General features: G+C 37.7%; 1 protein-coding gene across 1 annotated transcript in view; it reads right to left on the bottom strand.

The window, feature by feature from the left end:
• The window catches only part of LOC140235005 (semaphorin-5B-like), a 107,202-nt gene that overhangs the window by 70,076 nt on the left and 21,983 nt on the right, over positions 1–15,143 (bottom strand). Inside the window, 3 exon segments of the mRNA XM_072315041.1 lie at positions 6,846–6,963; positions 7,750–7,895; positions 10,379–10,528. Of these exon segments, the coding sequence (XP_072171142.1) occupies positions 6,846–6,963; positions 7,750–7,895; positions 10,379–10,528 (414 nt within the window).

Genomic DNA, 15,143 nt, shown 5'->3' with positions numbered 1-15,143 from the left:
AATATGTGATATTATGTGAATAATTTCTCAATAATTATTTTCTGTATGTCTTGGCATTTATATGCCTTTAATTGGAAAGGAGGATTCTTAGTAATGAGGAGACATTGTTGAGCTGATGTGAACTGTGTGAGTGCCTTTATTCAACTCGTTCTTCCAGTGTGTCCTTTGCACATGGGGCATATCATGTTACATCCAGCTACAGCTGGCAGGTTAGTCTTTGCTCAAGACTCATCATCGCAAAGACTTTACAAACATACATGTATATCAACACATTGTATAGATGAGAAATTAACAGTAAAAATTGCAAACACAAGAAATGTGTGTTTTATGGTATAGATTTTACATATAGGCTTATACGTAAATTGTTATCTTTTTGTAGATAAAGGACTTGGGTTACTCACTCAGCTGGTTGGAGAACCAGTGCGTTGAGGAGACAGTTGGGTGAGTCAGGATGGCTCGATGTATCATATGTATATAGAAATTAATTTCTTGACAGAATTGTGGTAATGTGAATGTTTTTCACAAATCTTAACAAGACAATTTCATGAATGGTTGATTGATTTTGCCATCCTGGAGTATAAGTAACAGAATGACAAATTTGTTCTATCTCTCATTAAGTAGAAAGGTTGGTTCTATCCTGGGGAAGATAAAATTGTGAGTTGTATTCATGTTAGTGGAAGCATAGTGTGCTCTTCATTTCTACACCTACATCAGCTGACTACTGAATTTGTGTGATAATATGAAATGCATGAATATTCATCATCCAGGGTAGTCATTCAAGTGTGCACATAAATGTACATACATCACAAAAATTAAGTTCTTTTGTTGTGTGTTCATAAGTTTGTAAAATTATTGTTTTGTAAACAATGATTCATATGTATATAATACTTGATTTATATTACAGAGTTTATATGAAGTAGTGGAGTTTTAGAGTACACAAAGAAATTCAACTGTACAAGATGAACTGTGGAGTAATATGGAACACTGGGAGAGCATATCACAACATATATATATATATATATATATATATATATATATATGTTGTGATATACAACCTCTGTAAAACTCCTCCGCTTCTCATTTGACAAACAAAAGAGAATCTCCTCTCTTGCTGGCCCTGTGAGGTTGCTCACTAAAACTCCAGCCTTTTCCTCATCACTGAACTGGAAAGGCTCAATCATGAGATTAAACCTCTCCATCCAGTTAGAAAAAGGTGTTTCAGTGCCATCTTCACAACACCCACTAAACTTTTCAATCTGTGCATGGCCTAGAGCGAGATTTACACACAGCTCTACTGCTTGTCCAAATGATGTCGACGAGCAATTATCAATTTGCACACCCTCCATTATTGTGGCTCACACAATAATGAACACAATCATATCAATGAAGCAATTTTACTAACCTCATTCTTGGTTGCTGTGTAAACAATGCTATTACACAGAAACTGCTCATGAGCAGTCATGTGTGCACACATGACTACTGGTATGCCTAATACCAGTAAAACTGACTTAGACATCTCACTTTCAAATACAAAACACAATGATATCATAAATCAAAATCTGCATGAAGTCCACTCAGTCCTTCAGATAGATTAAAGTTCAGCAGTTATGAAATATGTGTTCACTGCATGAAATGTCGGCTCCCATCGTCACGGCCTGATCGATGTCCAGCTGCCCCCGACATATGCCAGCACTCCGACGTCTACAGCAAACTCTCCACGCGCCATCAGATCCAGTCTCCAGTCTGCTACAAGCCTGTCCATCTTGAAGTTGCCCAGCACTCCTGCATACTCCGGTCCCTCAGTAAGGCACTCGTCAAAACAGCAGGTTTGCAACTCTAACTCGGGCCAGCTTGCTTCATCAGAGCGTTAAACACCAGGTCACCCCAATGCTCAATCCATACTTATTGAAAATATCTCTGGAGACTGCCATAATTATGAATGACGATAACTTGATAATGCAGATGCATCACTGGCACAGTCAACTAAATCCTCATGCTGGTGCTCCTTGTGTTACTACAGCAAATCACAGTCAGCCATCATTTGGAATATGTAGTGTCCATGCCTCCAAACTTTGCTGCAACAATCCTCCATATAACACTTCGTTGAAGTAATTCCCATCCCACTCCTGACACCAAAAAACTGTTGTGATATGCACCGCACGGGTTCTTTCTCACTTTTCTTCTTCTCTTCAATCTCAGTTTATCGATCGAGTCCTCACGCATATCAAAAACAAAATGGGAGATTCAACTTGTGTTTTATGCCTTGTTGCTTTTATTGCAGCACAAGTTTCCAAAATACAGGTAGATATTCCACAACACTAACATTGTGAACAAGATACATCCAGCCTGAGAGCTATCTATCCCATGTCTCTCCTCCTCGAACTCCAGGTTCAGACTCTCCTTTCCTCTAAGAAAGCTAGCCCACAACAACTCTAAACAAAAAATACTACAAAGTTCATTCCCCTAAAGTTAATCCCCACTATGTACAAACCCAATTACATTGAGGGTGGCCATTCAATTCTAAACAATGCAACCCCAACCTGTGCACATAAAAACGTTCATGGCCCCAAGATACAAAAGAGCTGTAGATCCCTTTAAACACATCTATATACAAAAGCTACTTAATTCCTCTGGGAACACAACTTTATTGCCTACCCTGACAAATCCAAGAAACTGCATGTACAAACCCATGAGTCAACTTCACTAACAATACAGGCATATAATTAAAAGCTACACTAACTTTGTAATTTCCTGCAGGAAGTTTACACACTCTAGTCTATTTGCAACCTGGATCTCTCCTGCTATCATCCACAAAACTGTGATTTACTACAGCAATAACAACAACAACAAGGAAAAGTAGAAATTACACGGTGCGTAATATATGTCCCCGCCGGAAGTAGCATTTTGTAACAAAATGTGCAATATAGGTAAAAAATCAAGGTCAAAGGTCAAAGAAGTCAAAGGTCAAAATTCTGTGTAGAAGTTTTGAAGCCCTCACCTAGTGCCATCACATAAAGCAAATGGAATCGAAATTGGGTTAGAAATGGCGAAGGAGTAGCATTTTGTAGCCAATGTACAATATAGGTCAAAAATCAAGGTCAAAGGTCAAAGAAGACAAAGGTCAAAATTCTGTGTAGAAGTTTTGAAGCCCTCACCTAGTGCTATCACATAAAGCAAACGGAATCGAAATCGGGTTAGAAATGGCGAAGGAGTAGCATTTTGTAGCAAAATGCACAATATAGGTCAAAAATCAAGGTCAAAGGTCAAAGAAGTCAAAGGTCAAAATTCTGTGTAGAAGTTTTGAAGCCCTCAACTAGTGCCATCATATAAAGCAAACGGAATCGAAATCGGGTTAGAAATGGCGAAGGAGTAGCATTTTGTAGCAAAATGTACAATATAGGTCAAAAATCAAGGTCAAAGGTCAAAGAAGTCAAAAGTCAAAATTCTGTGTAGAAGTTTTGAAGCCCTCACCTAGTGCCATCACATAAAGCAAACGGAATCGAAATCGGGTTAGAAATGGCGAAGGAGTAGCATTTTGTAGCAAAATGTACAATATAGGTCAAAGGTCAAGGTCAAAGGTCACAACTGAAATTCTGTGTACAAGTTTTAAAGCTCCCATGTAGTGCTATCATATAAAGCAAACAGAATCAAAATTGGCTCATAAATGACAGAGAAGTAGCAAATTGAACATTTTGATCACACACGGACGCACACACGGACGCACGGACGGACGCACGTCCGTGCTAACGAGAGTATGCTTGTGTGGCTAGGAGAACAATAGTGCACAATAGATGGCCTTTATTCCGTCAGGCTTGTGTGGCTAAAATTTTTGCTTGTGTGTCTACGTTGAATTGTGTATATTTTAACAAAAGGGAGAACAAAGGGTGGACGGACACACACACGTACGGAGCCCGTTTCATAGTCCCCTGCTCGAACTCGTTCGGCGGGGACAACAATATTGAGGATTGCTTTGGTCGATTGATATCTGCTGCCTTTCTCAAACAAAAATACATAACAGAAAGCCAACTGAGCTATTGAGAAATATTTGAACTGCGGAAATACATGGAAACAGTTGAATGATTTGACTTAAAATGTCTGCACCATTTTTCTCGAAAATATGAAATGAACAGGGGCCGCGGAATGTTTTTCAGTGTGTGTGCGTGTGTGTGTGTGTGGGGGGGGGGGGGGGGTTGACACTGGCGTAGTTGGATAATGATCTTTTGATGGCGGCGGTTACTATGCGCGACCGAGCCAGAACTAGTCCCGATACGGGACTCTTTTCTTTTTTCTCACTCTCTTATACGCCCTCATTGGCGGTAGCGCGAAGTCTTCTTGATCGCGACAGTCCACGCATCGCGCGAGTCCACAAATTGCTGCCCCCGAACGGGGGGGTCTCTCCTTATATAGTAAGGGTACTAGGTCTCGCGCAGGGACCTAATGATCGCGCATAGCGTAACTGCGTATAGCAAGCGATATTACGCGTAGGACTAAGCGCAAAATTTGCCGATACGCCCATGGAATAAACATACCTGACTTACCGCTCAACATGAGAAGGAAGCAGGTAAGAAATTTTGATTTCCAACAAATTTTCCACTAAATTTCCAATTTGTTACCTTGTACAAACCTACCTTCCCTTAAAATCTGTTCTAAGGATGTTGTAGCCTTGATGTGTCGTCTCGCTTGTCTCGTTCGTAGTCGATAGAATTCGTAACTTGTTCGATCGATCGTTTACCACGTGACGTCATCATACACAAGAACAATGTATGCTGCTAGCTACGCTGAAATACTGTTAATAAATGTTGTTTTAAGTCAAATTTTAACACAACGATTATAATTATTACAAAGGAATAAATATTTCAGTCTATCGAAGTTAAAGTGTGATTTCAATTTGAATTTGCTTGTGATTTCTTCCGCTAACTTGTGATATATTTGTGACAGGGGAGGGCCATAATGATACTGAAGAAAACAAATTAGATGAGAGTGTGACAAATGGGTGACGAAAATGAGAGGGTGACGAATGGGTAAGCACACACACACAAACACACACACACACACACACACACAAAATATATGTTCATATTTTACTTTTTTTTCCATTTTATATTAGGGCCTACGTGTATATTATTGGTTAAAGTGATTAGAAATATTGTAAGAAAACTTTATAAATGAAAATCATTAACGATTATGAAAATATCAATGATAAAAATAATGATGATAAGAATGATAAAATGATGATGGTGGTGGAAGTGATAATAATGATAAAGAAATGATAATGATGATTATGATGCTCGATGATGGTGGTGGTGATAATGATAATAATAATAGTAATAATAATAATAATAATAATAATAATAATAATAATAATAACACATATAATAATAATAATAACAATAATATACACAAGTTAGGTAAAACTGCTGTTGCTTAACAGGGACAAATTTAATATCAAGTGAAAAAATATTCTACGAAAGCCGGAGCACGTTACAGCCGCAGAGGGGCAGACACTTTCACGCATGAAACTACAGAGGGCAGCTGCGCGATCTTTACATACCCCGAGAAATTGAACGCATAAAAAAAGTCCGACATACAAACGGCGACAGCGCACTACTCCGTCATCGTATCATCAGGAGATTCTAGGAGGTGATTTTTCTGCATTTTCGTGATATTCATTGAGAAATTCAGGTACGATTATGGAATAACTTCTATTTTAAGAGCATTTCAAATTTTCGTGCGCGATATCTAGACCCCTCAACCATACTACACGCCCTCAACGACGGTACTTCCGCGTGATGATGCTAGCAGCTAGTATGCACGCCGAATACGAAGGCAGTCCAGGCAGTGGACTAAGCCAGAACAAGCGGAGGGAACAAGGGGGGGGGGGGGGGGGGAAGGGGTGTTCCCCCTCCCACGTGAGAACTTTTTTGAATTTGATGTCGTAAATGATGCAATTTGATGCATGTTTTTGCGTCTTTTATCGACTTGAAACGGCCCCCCTTGTACAAGGTAGCAGGAATTTGATGTGGATTATTATTGGAAAATTTGCCTATAAGTGGTAGCATTTAAATAAATTTCTTGTATTACAATTGTTACAATGAATTTCATGAACGCTGTCTGTTAAGCAATCAAACAGAAAAGGCATGCACACGAGGGTGTACATAAGGGATATTTCTCCTCCCACACGAAGGCGATGTCACATTTTCAGACCTGAAATTCAGCGATCTGGTGCAAACTTTTGGTGCAATACTTGGACATTTTTTCTAGCTCCCCCCCCCCCCCAAAAAAAAAACATTAATGGAAATAATGTGGACTTTTTTTTTCAGGAAAGTGTTTATATAGCAAAATCACGGCATTTAGCTCTTATTCCGCGTGTGCATCATCTGTGTGTATGTACAAAGTCTAATGAGGTAGAGGGGGAGGGTTTGGTTGTGGGATGACCCCTCCCCCTCGACGGAGCTTTGGCGTTTTTAAAATTAGAATAAAGCGATCTGAAGCACACTTCTTGTGAGAAATTCGGGTAGTGTGATTTTCCCCCTTTCTTTCTTTTTTCTTTTCTTTTTTTTCCACGAACCAAAAGTGTGTGTGTGGGGGGGGGGGGGGGGGGGGCGCTGCAGCCTCCAGCCACCCCCCCCCGCGGTTCCGTGGCCCCTGATAAATAATGTTGAGCAGGCGTCAATTATGCATTAAGAAGGAAAAAAAAACTGTATAGAGTTTGCACATCTGCTGTTCAAGTGTAACAGAAATGCGCGAGATTTATTAATCAGACGCTTGATGAGGAGAATGGCCTCACTTATTACGATCATCGATAATTATATACTAGTTAATATACTCTTACTCTTGAAACTTACGTATTTCATCATAGATGGTCACACTGTATTCGTCTTCCCCTGCCTTCCTGCAAACAAGACGTTGCTTCAAGAAACTGGACCATACCGTGTCTGATCCTGCTGTGTATCCAGTGTCACCCTGTGTATAAGTATCAGTTTCAAGAGGGAAATTACATGGTTTTCGCAAACCAACTTTAAAGGGAAGGTAAACCCAAAGAGCAATGTGTATTGAGTGAAAACAGCAACATTAGTAGAACACATCAGTGAAAGTTTGAGAAAAATCGGACAATCGATGCAAAAGTTATGAATTTTTAAAGTTTTGGTGTTGGAACCGCTGGATGAGGAGACTACTGGAGGATATGACGTATGAGTGGACAACAATACAAAGAAAATATAAAGGATATTCAACAAAAATTCACTTTTCTAGAATTATGAAAGAGCAGTGGACCAACCGCTTTCAGAAAGCAGGGGGAATAAATTGCTACCCTTAACATATGTCAATATCAAGTTGATGGAATTTGTAATTTTCATGAAAAATGGATCTTTGTAGTATTTTCTTTATATTTTCTTGATATTGTAGTCCACTTATACGTCATAACCTCTAGTAGTCTCCTCATCCAGCGGTTCCAACACCAAAACTTTAAAAATTCATAACTTTTGCATCGATTGTCCGATTTTCTTCAAACTTTCACTGATGTGTTCTACTAATGTTGCTGCTTTCACTCAATCCACATTGTTCTTGGGGTTTATCTTCCCTTTAAATGAATCGTGTCCTACACTTGTCTGCACACAGTTTGATCAAGATATCTGGATGCAAAAATCAATACAAGAATATAGGCTCAATAGAGAACATGGTGGATCAGACTGTAAAAACTCAAGACCACATTTTCACCAAATGTACAAACACATCGTAATTCCACCATACCTCGCAGACCCGGGCAATACGACTGTACACGATTCCAACTCTATCGTCCTGGCCAGTGGACAGACTCGCATACTCCTCTGAAGTTTCTCGGTACAGGAAGTACACATAGTCTCCGCGGGCAAACGGCGTCCCAACAAAGTTGGCATCTGTACAGAGCACAATTTGAAAGTGAGAGGACACAAAGAGATGTGGATTACCAACCACACTGTGATGACACAAAACAACTCAGGGATGCTATCAGAAATGCTGCAGGGTGAACACTATCCTTGAATCCCATTTGAGGGCCCTTGCTGCTTTGACCCTACCATAACGGGGGGGGGGGGGGGGGATGTCAAATTACCCCCCTTAACATATTGCGCCACGATTCCGCAACACGCAAAGATTTTTGAATTTGACACGCCAATTCACGACTTTTTGCCTTGAAGTCCCCCGCATATTTTGAGATCAAATTTGCGATGTTCGGGTACACTGTTTTGAAGTTAACATAATATTTTGCATAGGCATGTCAACCCAAAACAGATATTATTTGTAATGTTATGTGCAAATCTTGTTAAATTCAGGTAAATTAGATTATTTCAACTTTTAATCCTCGGAATTAAAGTTCTAATGTAGATAGGGACTGTCCAGTACTGGTTGAGGTGGGGATTCAGGTTTTATAACATTTCTAAGTGAGATAATGAGAAAACTCTTATGTCAAATGAGAGCATGTACTTCTAAGAAGGATTCAACGTTTCTTTGATGAAAATCATTTTTGAAATGACTGAAATATATCCAAAACAGAGCGATTCTAATAAAGTGTGGGACCCACATTTTATTACGATCGCTTTGTTTTTTTCTTTGTTTATCAAATAAACTTTTGAATTCCCTTAAAATGGTATGCTATGTACTATTTCATGAGCGTTTTATTGGTATCTTGCACAAATTTTAAAGCCCAATTCCCATCTCCACCAATACTGTACTATCCCTTTAAAAAAAAGTGCCTGCAACAAATTTTGGCAAAAAAGGCAAACAAAAAGGTCGAAGAACAACAAAATACATACGAAACTCACAAAACAATAAAAACAAAAGAAATTTAATTTAATTGTTCCATTTTGTTTGCAAGAAAATTGTTCGACGTGTTCGGGGGAATTCCAAAACAAAGATTTAGCAATCCAGTCTTTTTAATAGAGTTACACTACTGGCAAAAATATGATTTCATTCATAAATTTGCATTGCAATTAATTCACTCAAAATAGAAAATAAACATTTTCTATTGTATGACCACATGATCTTGTAGTTGACATTCGCCTTTATGTTTGGGCAAAATTTTGCAGCGATAGCCCCATCAGCAGTCTAGATCTGAAGACCCAACAAAAACTCTCAATGATAGCCCACTTAGAATAGGGTTAATCTGCAGTGACAAACCCACATAGTATTGGTGTATCACTAGTATCACAAAGAGTGGTGCAGAGTCCTATGGACTGCAGTTGAACTGATCTGTATCCAATGCAAGTTCTCACTATCAGTGTCAAAGTGTGAGCTATTGTCCAACATATTCTTTAAAAAGTCTGATTGCCTGTTAGTATGTATAACATACTGGAAATATGGACAGGAGCTATCATAACAGAACGTTCACATTTCGTATTTAATTCCTCCATGTGTCCGTTTACGGATGCTTTTTTATAACCTGGGGAAAAGGTACATGGGGGAAAAATGATCTGACCTGTCTCAACTTTTAGCAGGTGACAGTGAAATGGTGACTACTAATTTGTACGAAGGATAACATGTTTGTACCTACCCTCTCCTTGAGCTTGCTCCACAAGAAACATCAGTTCTACATACTCTCTTTTCTCTTATGAGCACGTAAAGTCAAGTCAAGTTTTATTACCATTTCCAGTTAACACACATCTTGTTTGACATGTAAAGCTAGTGGCCTTCATTTAGCAGGATGTCCTTCTCTCCAGAACAGTCTAATAGCTAGCTAACATTTTCGGTCAGAAATATACATTCTTATTACCACACGGTCACAAACAACATACACTTGTAGTTGTGCTAACCCTTAGAATGTACCAAATATTTTATATGAGCTGGGAATTTTTAGAGATGATTAGGAGCCACTTAAATGAAGTATTAAAGAGTATGCAATGCTATGAGGAATAAAAGTTCACTTGAAGAAAATTGGTTTTGAAGTGACCAAGCTTTGTAACAGTCAAGGCAAAACAAAATGGACCTAGCTAAAGGTGGGTCCCAATTTATAAGAACCACTTTGATTTGCTTTGCTTATAGATATCTCAACCTTTTAGATAACAGGTTCGAGAGCATGAGATAATACAAGAAGGTAAGCAAGACAACGTATGAATGGAAGCTACTGGGCTCAACTAATAACTTGGTTGTGAAATGTAATGAACACACCTGAACAGAAAAGAGTAAAATGGACAAAATTGAACTAGAGGAAAGATATCTAGAGCTATAGTGATTGAGCTGACTATTGAAATTCATTTTTGCAAGGCAGTGCTGAAAGGAATTATCACAGACAACAAAAGGAGAGTAGACAGACAAGATATACAGCAAAGGAAATGATGTCAAAATAACGGTTGTTCAACATCCATACTTGCAGAGAGACATACGAACTGAAGTTTGTCTTTCTTACCACTGACAGCCTTGTCTGAATCAGATCTGGTGCGGACTTCATTTGGGTTGATCATCCCATCATTAGAGGGGTCAACAGCCCTGTGACCAATCAGTGATTTGCCATTAGTCCTACTCTCACGTGCTCCGAAATAGAACTGGGTTGTGTCTCCTGTAAAAATGTAAGAAAGGAAAAAGTGCTTTCATCACTTCACTATTTCTCTTTGGAGACAAATCATCCTTCCTGAAAGGCAAAAAAAAAAAAGGTGATGTGTGGTGAAATCAGAATCGATGTGAATCCTCTTCCCTGCTCTTAATCACTGTACTAATATCAAAGATACAGGAAAAGAACAAACTGGGAACAGATAATGATACCCCATTTTCAACAGAGCGAGTTACAAACTGTAGCTTAAAAAGGGATAGTATAGTAGGGCGCCTATTGGTGGAGATGAGAATTGGGCTTTTATCTTTTTGTGAGATACCCAAAAAAAAAAAAAACACTTATGAAATAGTACAGAGCATACCATTTTAAAAGGAATTCAAAGTTTATTTGATGAAAATTGGTTTGGAATGACTGGAACATCCATAAACAAAGTAAAACACAGCGATCGTAAAAAGATGTGGGTGCCACACTAATTGAATCGCTCTGTTTTGGATATTTCAGCCATTTTAAAACCAATTTTCATCAAATAAACGTTGAATTCCTAATGGACTTACATGCTCTTCCATATTTCATAAGAGGTTTCCCATTATCTCACCCCCCCCCCCAAAAAAAAAAATGTTAGAAACCTGAAATAACGTGAATAATGTCTCAATCAAAACTATACGATCCCTTTAACCCTAATTATTCGTTTTTCTCAGTAAAAACATTATTGTAACCATGATGGCAACACATTGTTCATGAGGGATATATTTTGCTTATGTGAACACTATATTGGTCACAATGTCCCCCCCCCCCAAAAAAAAAAAAAAAAAAAAAACTGAGGGAATTAGCTGAATCCACAATGTTGTATGCTTTTTATTGAATAAAAAAATGTTATTATACCATGGACATTGCATTGGCAAAAGATGTGTTTTGCACATCTGAAATTTTAATTGGACACATCTGCCAAATATCAAGTCAAATGTTCACAAGCTGAGGGAGTTACCTAAACCAGCGATATTTTTGTATGATTTCATGGAAAATGTTATTACGGCAGCACATTGTTCAATAATGATAACAGACAATGTTTACAGTGACCATGCACAGTTGTCACATGTGCCAAAATTCAAGTCAAATGCCTAAAAATTTACAGATTTTTGTGTGATTCGTATAAGTAATCTTGCAGTCATGGTAACAAATATATTGACACTCATAATGTAATAAAGTGTGTGCACAACAATATACCGTATCCGGGCAATTACCCCAGAGGGCAATTAATCCCCGGCTAATACTTGTTAGTGGTAAGGTTAGAGTAAAGATTAGGGTTAGGGTTAGGGTTAGGGTTAGGTTTAGGGTTAGGAGTTTGGGTTAAGGTTAGGATTTTGTTCAGGATTAGGATTAAGGCCAGCAAAAGGGTCAGGGGTAATTGCCCCAGAGGTAATTGCCCTAGACCCCAATATAGGCCTACTGATCATAATTATGTCAAAAATTCCAACTCAAAGGCTCAAAAACTGAGAGAGCAGCTCATCAATCTACAAAATTTTGTGTGAAAACTGCTGATGCCATGAGAACAGATTTCTTAACACTCAAGAAAAGATCGAGATGTCATGTACAACTTCACATGCAGTCATGCATATGCCAAATTCAACTGAAGTGCTTTAAAACCTACAGTAGTTCGAGCCACATGGTTTTTATGAGAACCTGTTGTTACAATGGCAATGCATGACTCGAAATTGACGAAAAATTGTCTTGCACATCTACCTATGATAGCGGTTACATATACCAAATTTGAAGTCAATTGCTCAAAAAATGAGGGAGTAGTTCAATCCGACCAACCACCACCCATCCGCCCAATTCAACACGGATTCAACACCCTTGAAATATATGGTAAAAACTGTCCTCCAATTAAATCATCTCCTCTTTAAAAAAAAAAAAAAATATTTGGCATTCAGGGTGACATATTTATGACTTTTTTATTTCTTGTGTTTAAGTATTATATCCATTGCTGTAAATTTAGTAGTAAATCACCTAATATTATGGAATTCAGAGCTCGATTAAAAAGAATTAAGGACACAGAGTATTTTCTAGTAAAAAAGAAATGTAAACTCCCATTGCATTTTAAGAAATGGAGATTTGACGTTTAGAGTAATTTTTTGCTAGTTTTTTATGTGTCTGCTAATCTATCATATGGGTAATACCGTGGAAACGCACTAATACCCTTGGTGCCATGAGGTTTCGTTTCTTATCATTAATCTTCTGTTTCATAAGTATACAGGTATTTATACCAATACATAATATGGAAATGGAGATCACTTCATAGGGATCAAGGAGATTGACTAACTTGGCCAGATTTTTGTTTTTGTACATGTATCTCTGATTCTTGTGTTCATAGTTTCCACTATACAATCTGGAAACATTTTTTTTTTTTTTTTAATCATGTGAAAACTGCTCTATCTAATCTTGTAAATATTTTGATTCTGTATGATTTATTTGTTTATTTGATCAATAAAGACTTTAAAAAAGGAGAAATATATGGTAAAACCATCAAAAACATCGCGTGGATGGTAAAACAAGGTTAGGCCTTAAATCTGACTTTGGCACTCAGACTTTAGAGAGAAAAAAAAATACATGTAGTTAGTTTTCCCCTCCTATCTTGCAAGCACAGGAAAGAAATTCTTACACAAAATCACAAAAATAACAATGATACAATACAACTGGGATATATAACTGAAGGAAAACGGATGGATTGCCCTGCTCAGCTCGGCCTTCATGGCCGTGCTGGTCTTCCGAGGGGTCCAACTTCACATGAAAAATTTACAATAGTCGAAACTCCATACAATAAAACTAATTATACACACACTTACTTACACATAATATTATGGTGATGCGAACAAAAAAAATGATACATCAGTGTACAAAATCAACTAAGACAGCATTACAAAAAAAAAAAAATGTGAAAATGATACCCCCCATACCGACTACCAATATACAATGTTCCCTCCCCCACCCGCAGCCCTCCCTGTATAACATGATCATTTACATAATACAGAGATAAGTGATCATTATCATAAAATCCAGTGTAATACATAATTATTCATAGCTTTCTTAAAGGAATTACATGATGATGAAGATATTATATCCATAAGATCGTAAATCATTTAGAGTTTTAAATACCATTAACAAAATATGCTTTAAACGGCGTGTTTTTAAAGATTCCCAATTTAATGTCTGATGAATAACGTGATTCGAAATATGCATATACGGACTGACTCTCGGGATCATTCTCCCCGCTCTATTCTGTAATTTCTGTAATCGATCAGTATAACTTCTTATGAGCAGAATCATAAAGTACATCTGCATAATCAAACAAAGGTTTATTATAGAATTATAAATTATCCTCATACTTTGTTCATTTAAATTGAAACGAAGACGACCCAAAAACCTTATCAAATTACCTATCTTCAAACACAATGTTTCTTTATGAATATTCCATTTTAATTCTTGATCAATTATAACTCCGAGATATTTCACTGTTTGTTTGGACTGAATACGCTTACCATTTACCTGTACATTTATCATATTGCATTTTTTTTTAACATTGCGGGTGATCCTATCAACAAACATTCAGTTTTATCAACATTCAAACTCAACTTATTTAAACACATCCATCTATTGATGCCATTCAAATCAATGTTGATAGCCTGTTCAATTTGATTAATATCAGAATGAGAAAAGTATAAAATAGTGTCATCTGCATAAAGATGAATACTGCACACTTCAATCTGTTTGACAATGTCATCGATACAGATTGTAAAGCGGAGAGGCCCCAAACTGGAACCTTGTGGTACTCCGTAACACACTTCCAGGGGATCTGACATTGCATTACAAAAGTATGTACGTATTTGTCGACCAGACAAGTAATTCTCAAACCAGTGAAGGCTTTCATCGGAAACTCCAATACAGTGCAGCTTCTTTATCATTGTGCAATGCTCCACGGTATCAAACGCCTTTTTCATGGCAATGAAAACCGCCCCAGTGAATTTGCCTCTATCAATGGCGTGTAACCAGTCATCCGTCACTTTTAACAGTGAAGTGGTAGTCGAATGCTTTTCTCTAAAGCCAGACTGGTTTGGTGAAAGTAAACCATTCAATTTTATAAAACGGGATAGTTGCTTATGGACGATTTTTTTCAATGATTTTTGAAACAGAACAAAGAATAGAAATGGGACGGTAGTTTTCCGGGAGACGCTTGCTACCAGATTTGAATAGTGGTATAATCTTTGCCTGTTTCCATCTTAACGGAATACTGCCTTCGGACAATGACCTGTTTATCAGATGAGTCAGGGAGTACACTATAACATAAGCAGCCATTTTTAACTTATACATAGAAATACCATCAAGTCCTGATGACTTCTTATTTTTCATACCACGAATTACTTTAAACACTTTTTCATTTAGTGACAAGTTGCAATGAGAACGAATCAACCGGTTCATACACATTGTCAGATTCTTGTATTAAAGTGTTATGAACATTCGGGATGTTTGCAGCCAAATCTCCGCCAACATTGGCGAAAATGTATTAAATTCATCGGATTTATACTGATCTCTACTATCTGTAACTGATTCACACATGCCAGAAACATCT

Source organism: Diadema setosum, chromosome 11 (assembly GCF_964275005.1).
Source record: "Diadema setosum chromosome 11, eeDiaSeto1, whole genome shotgun sequence".
In the NCBI taxonomy this organism is placed as follows: domain Eukaryota; kingdom Metazoa; phylum Echinodermata; class Echinoidea; order Diadematoida; family Diadematidae; genus Diadema; species Diadema setosum.
This window is presented reverse-complemented; position numbering and strand designations above follow the sequence as displayed.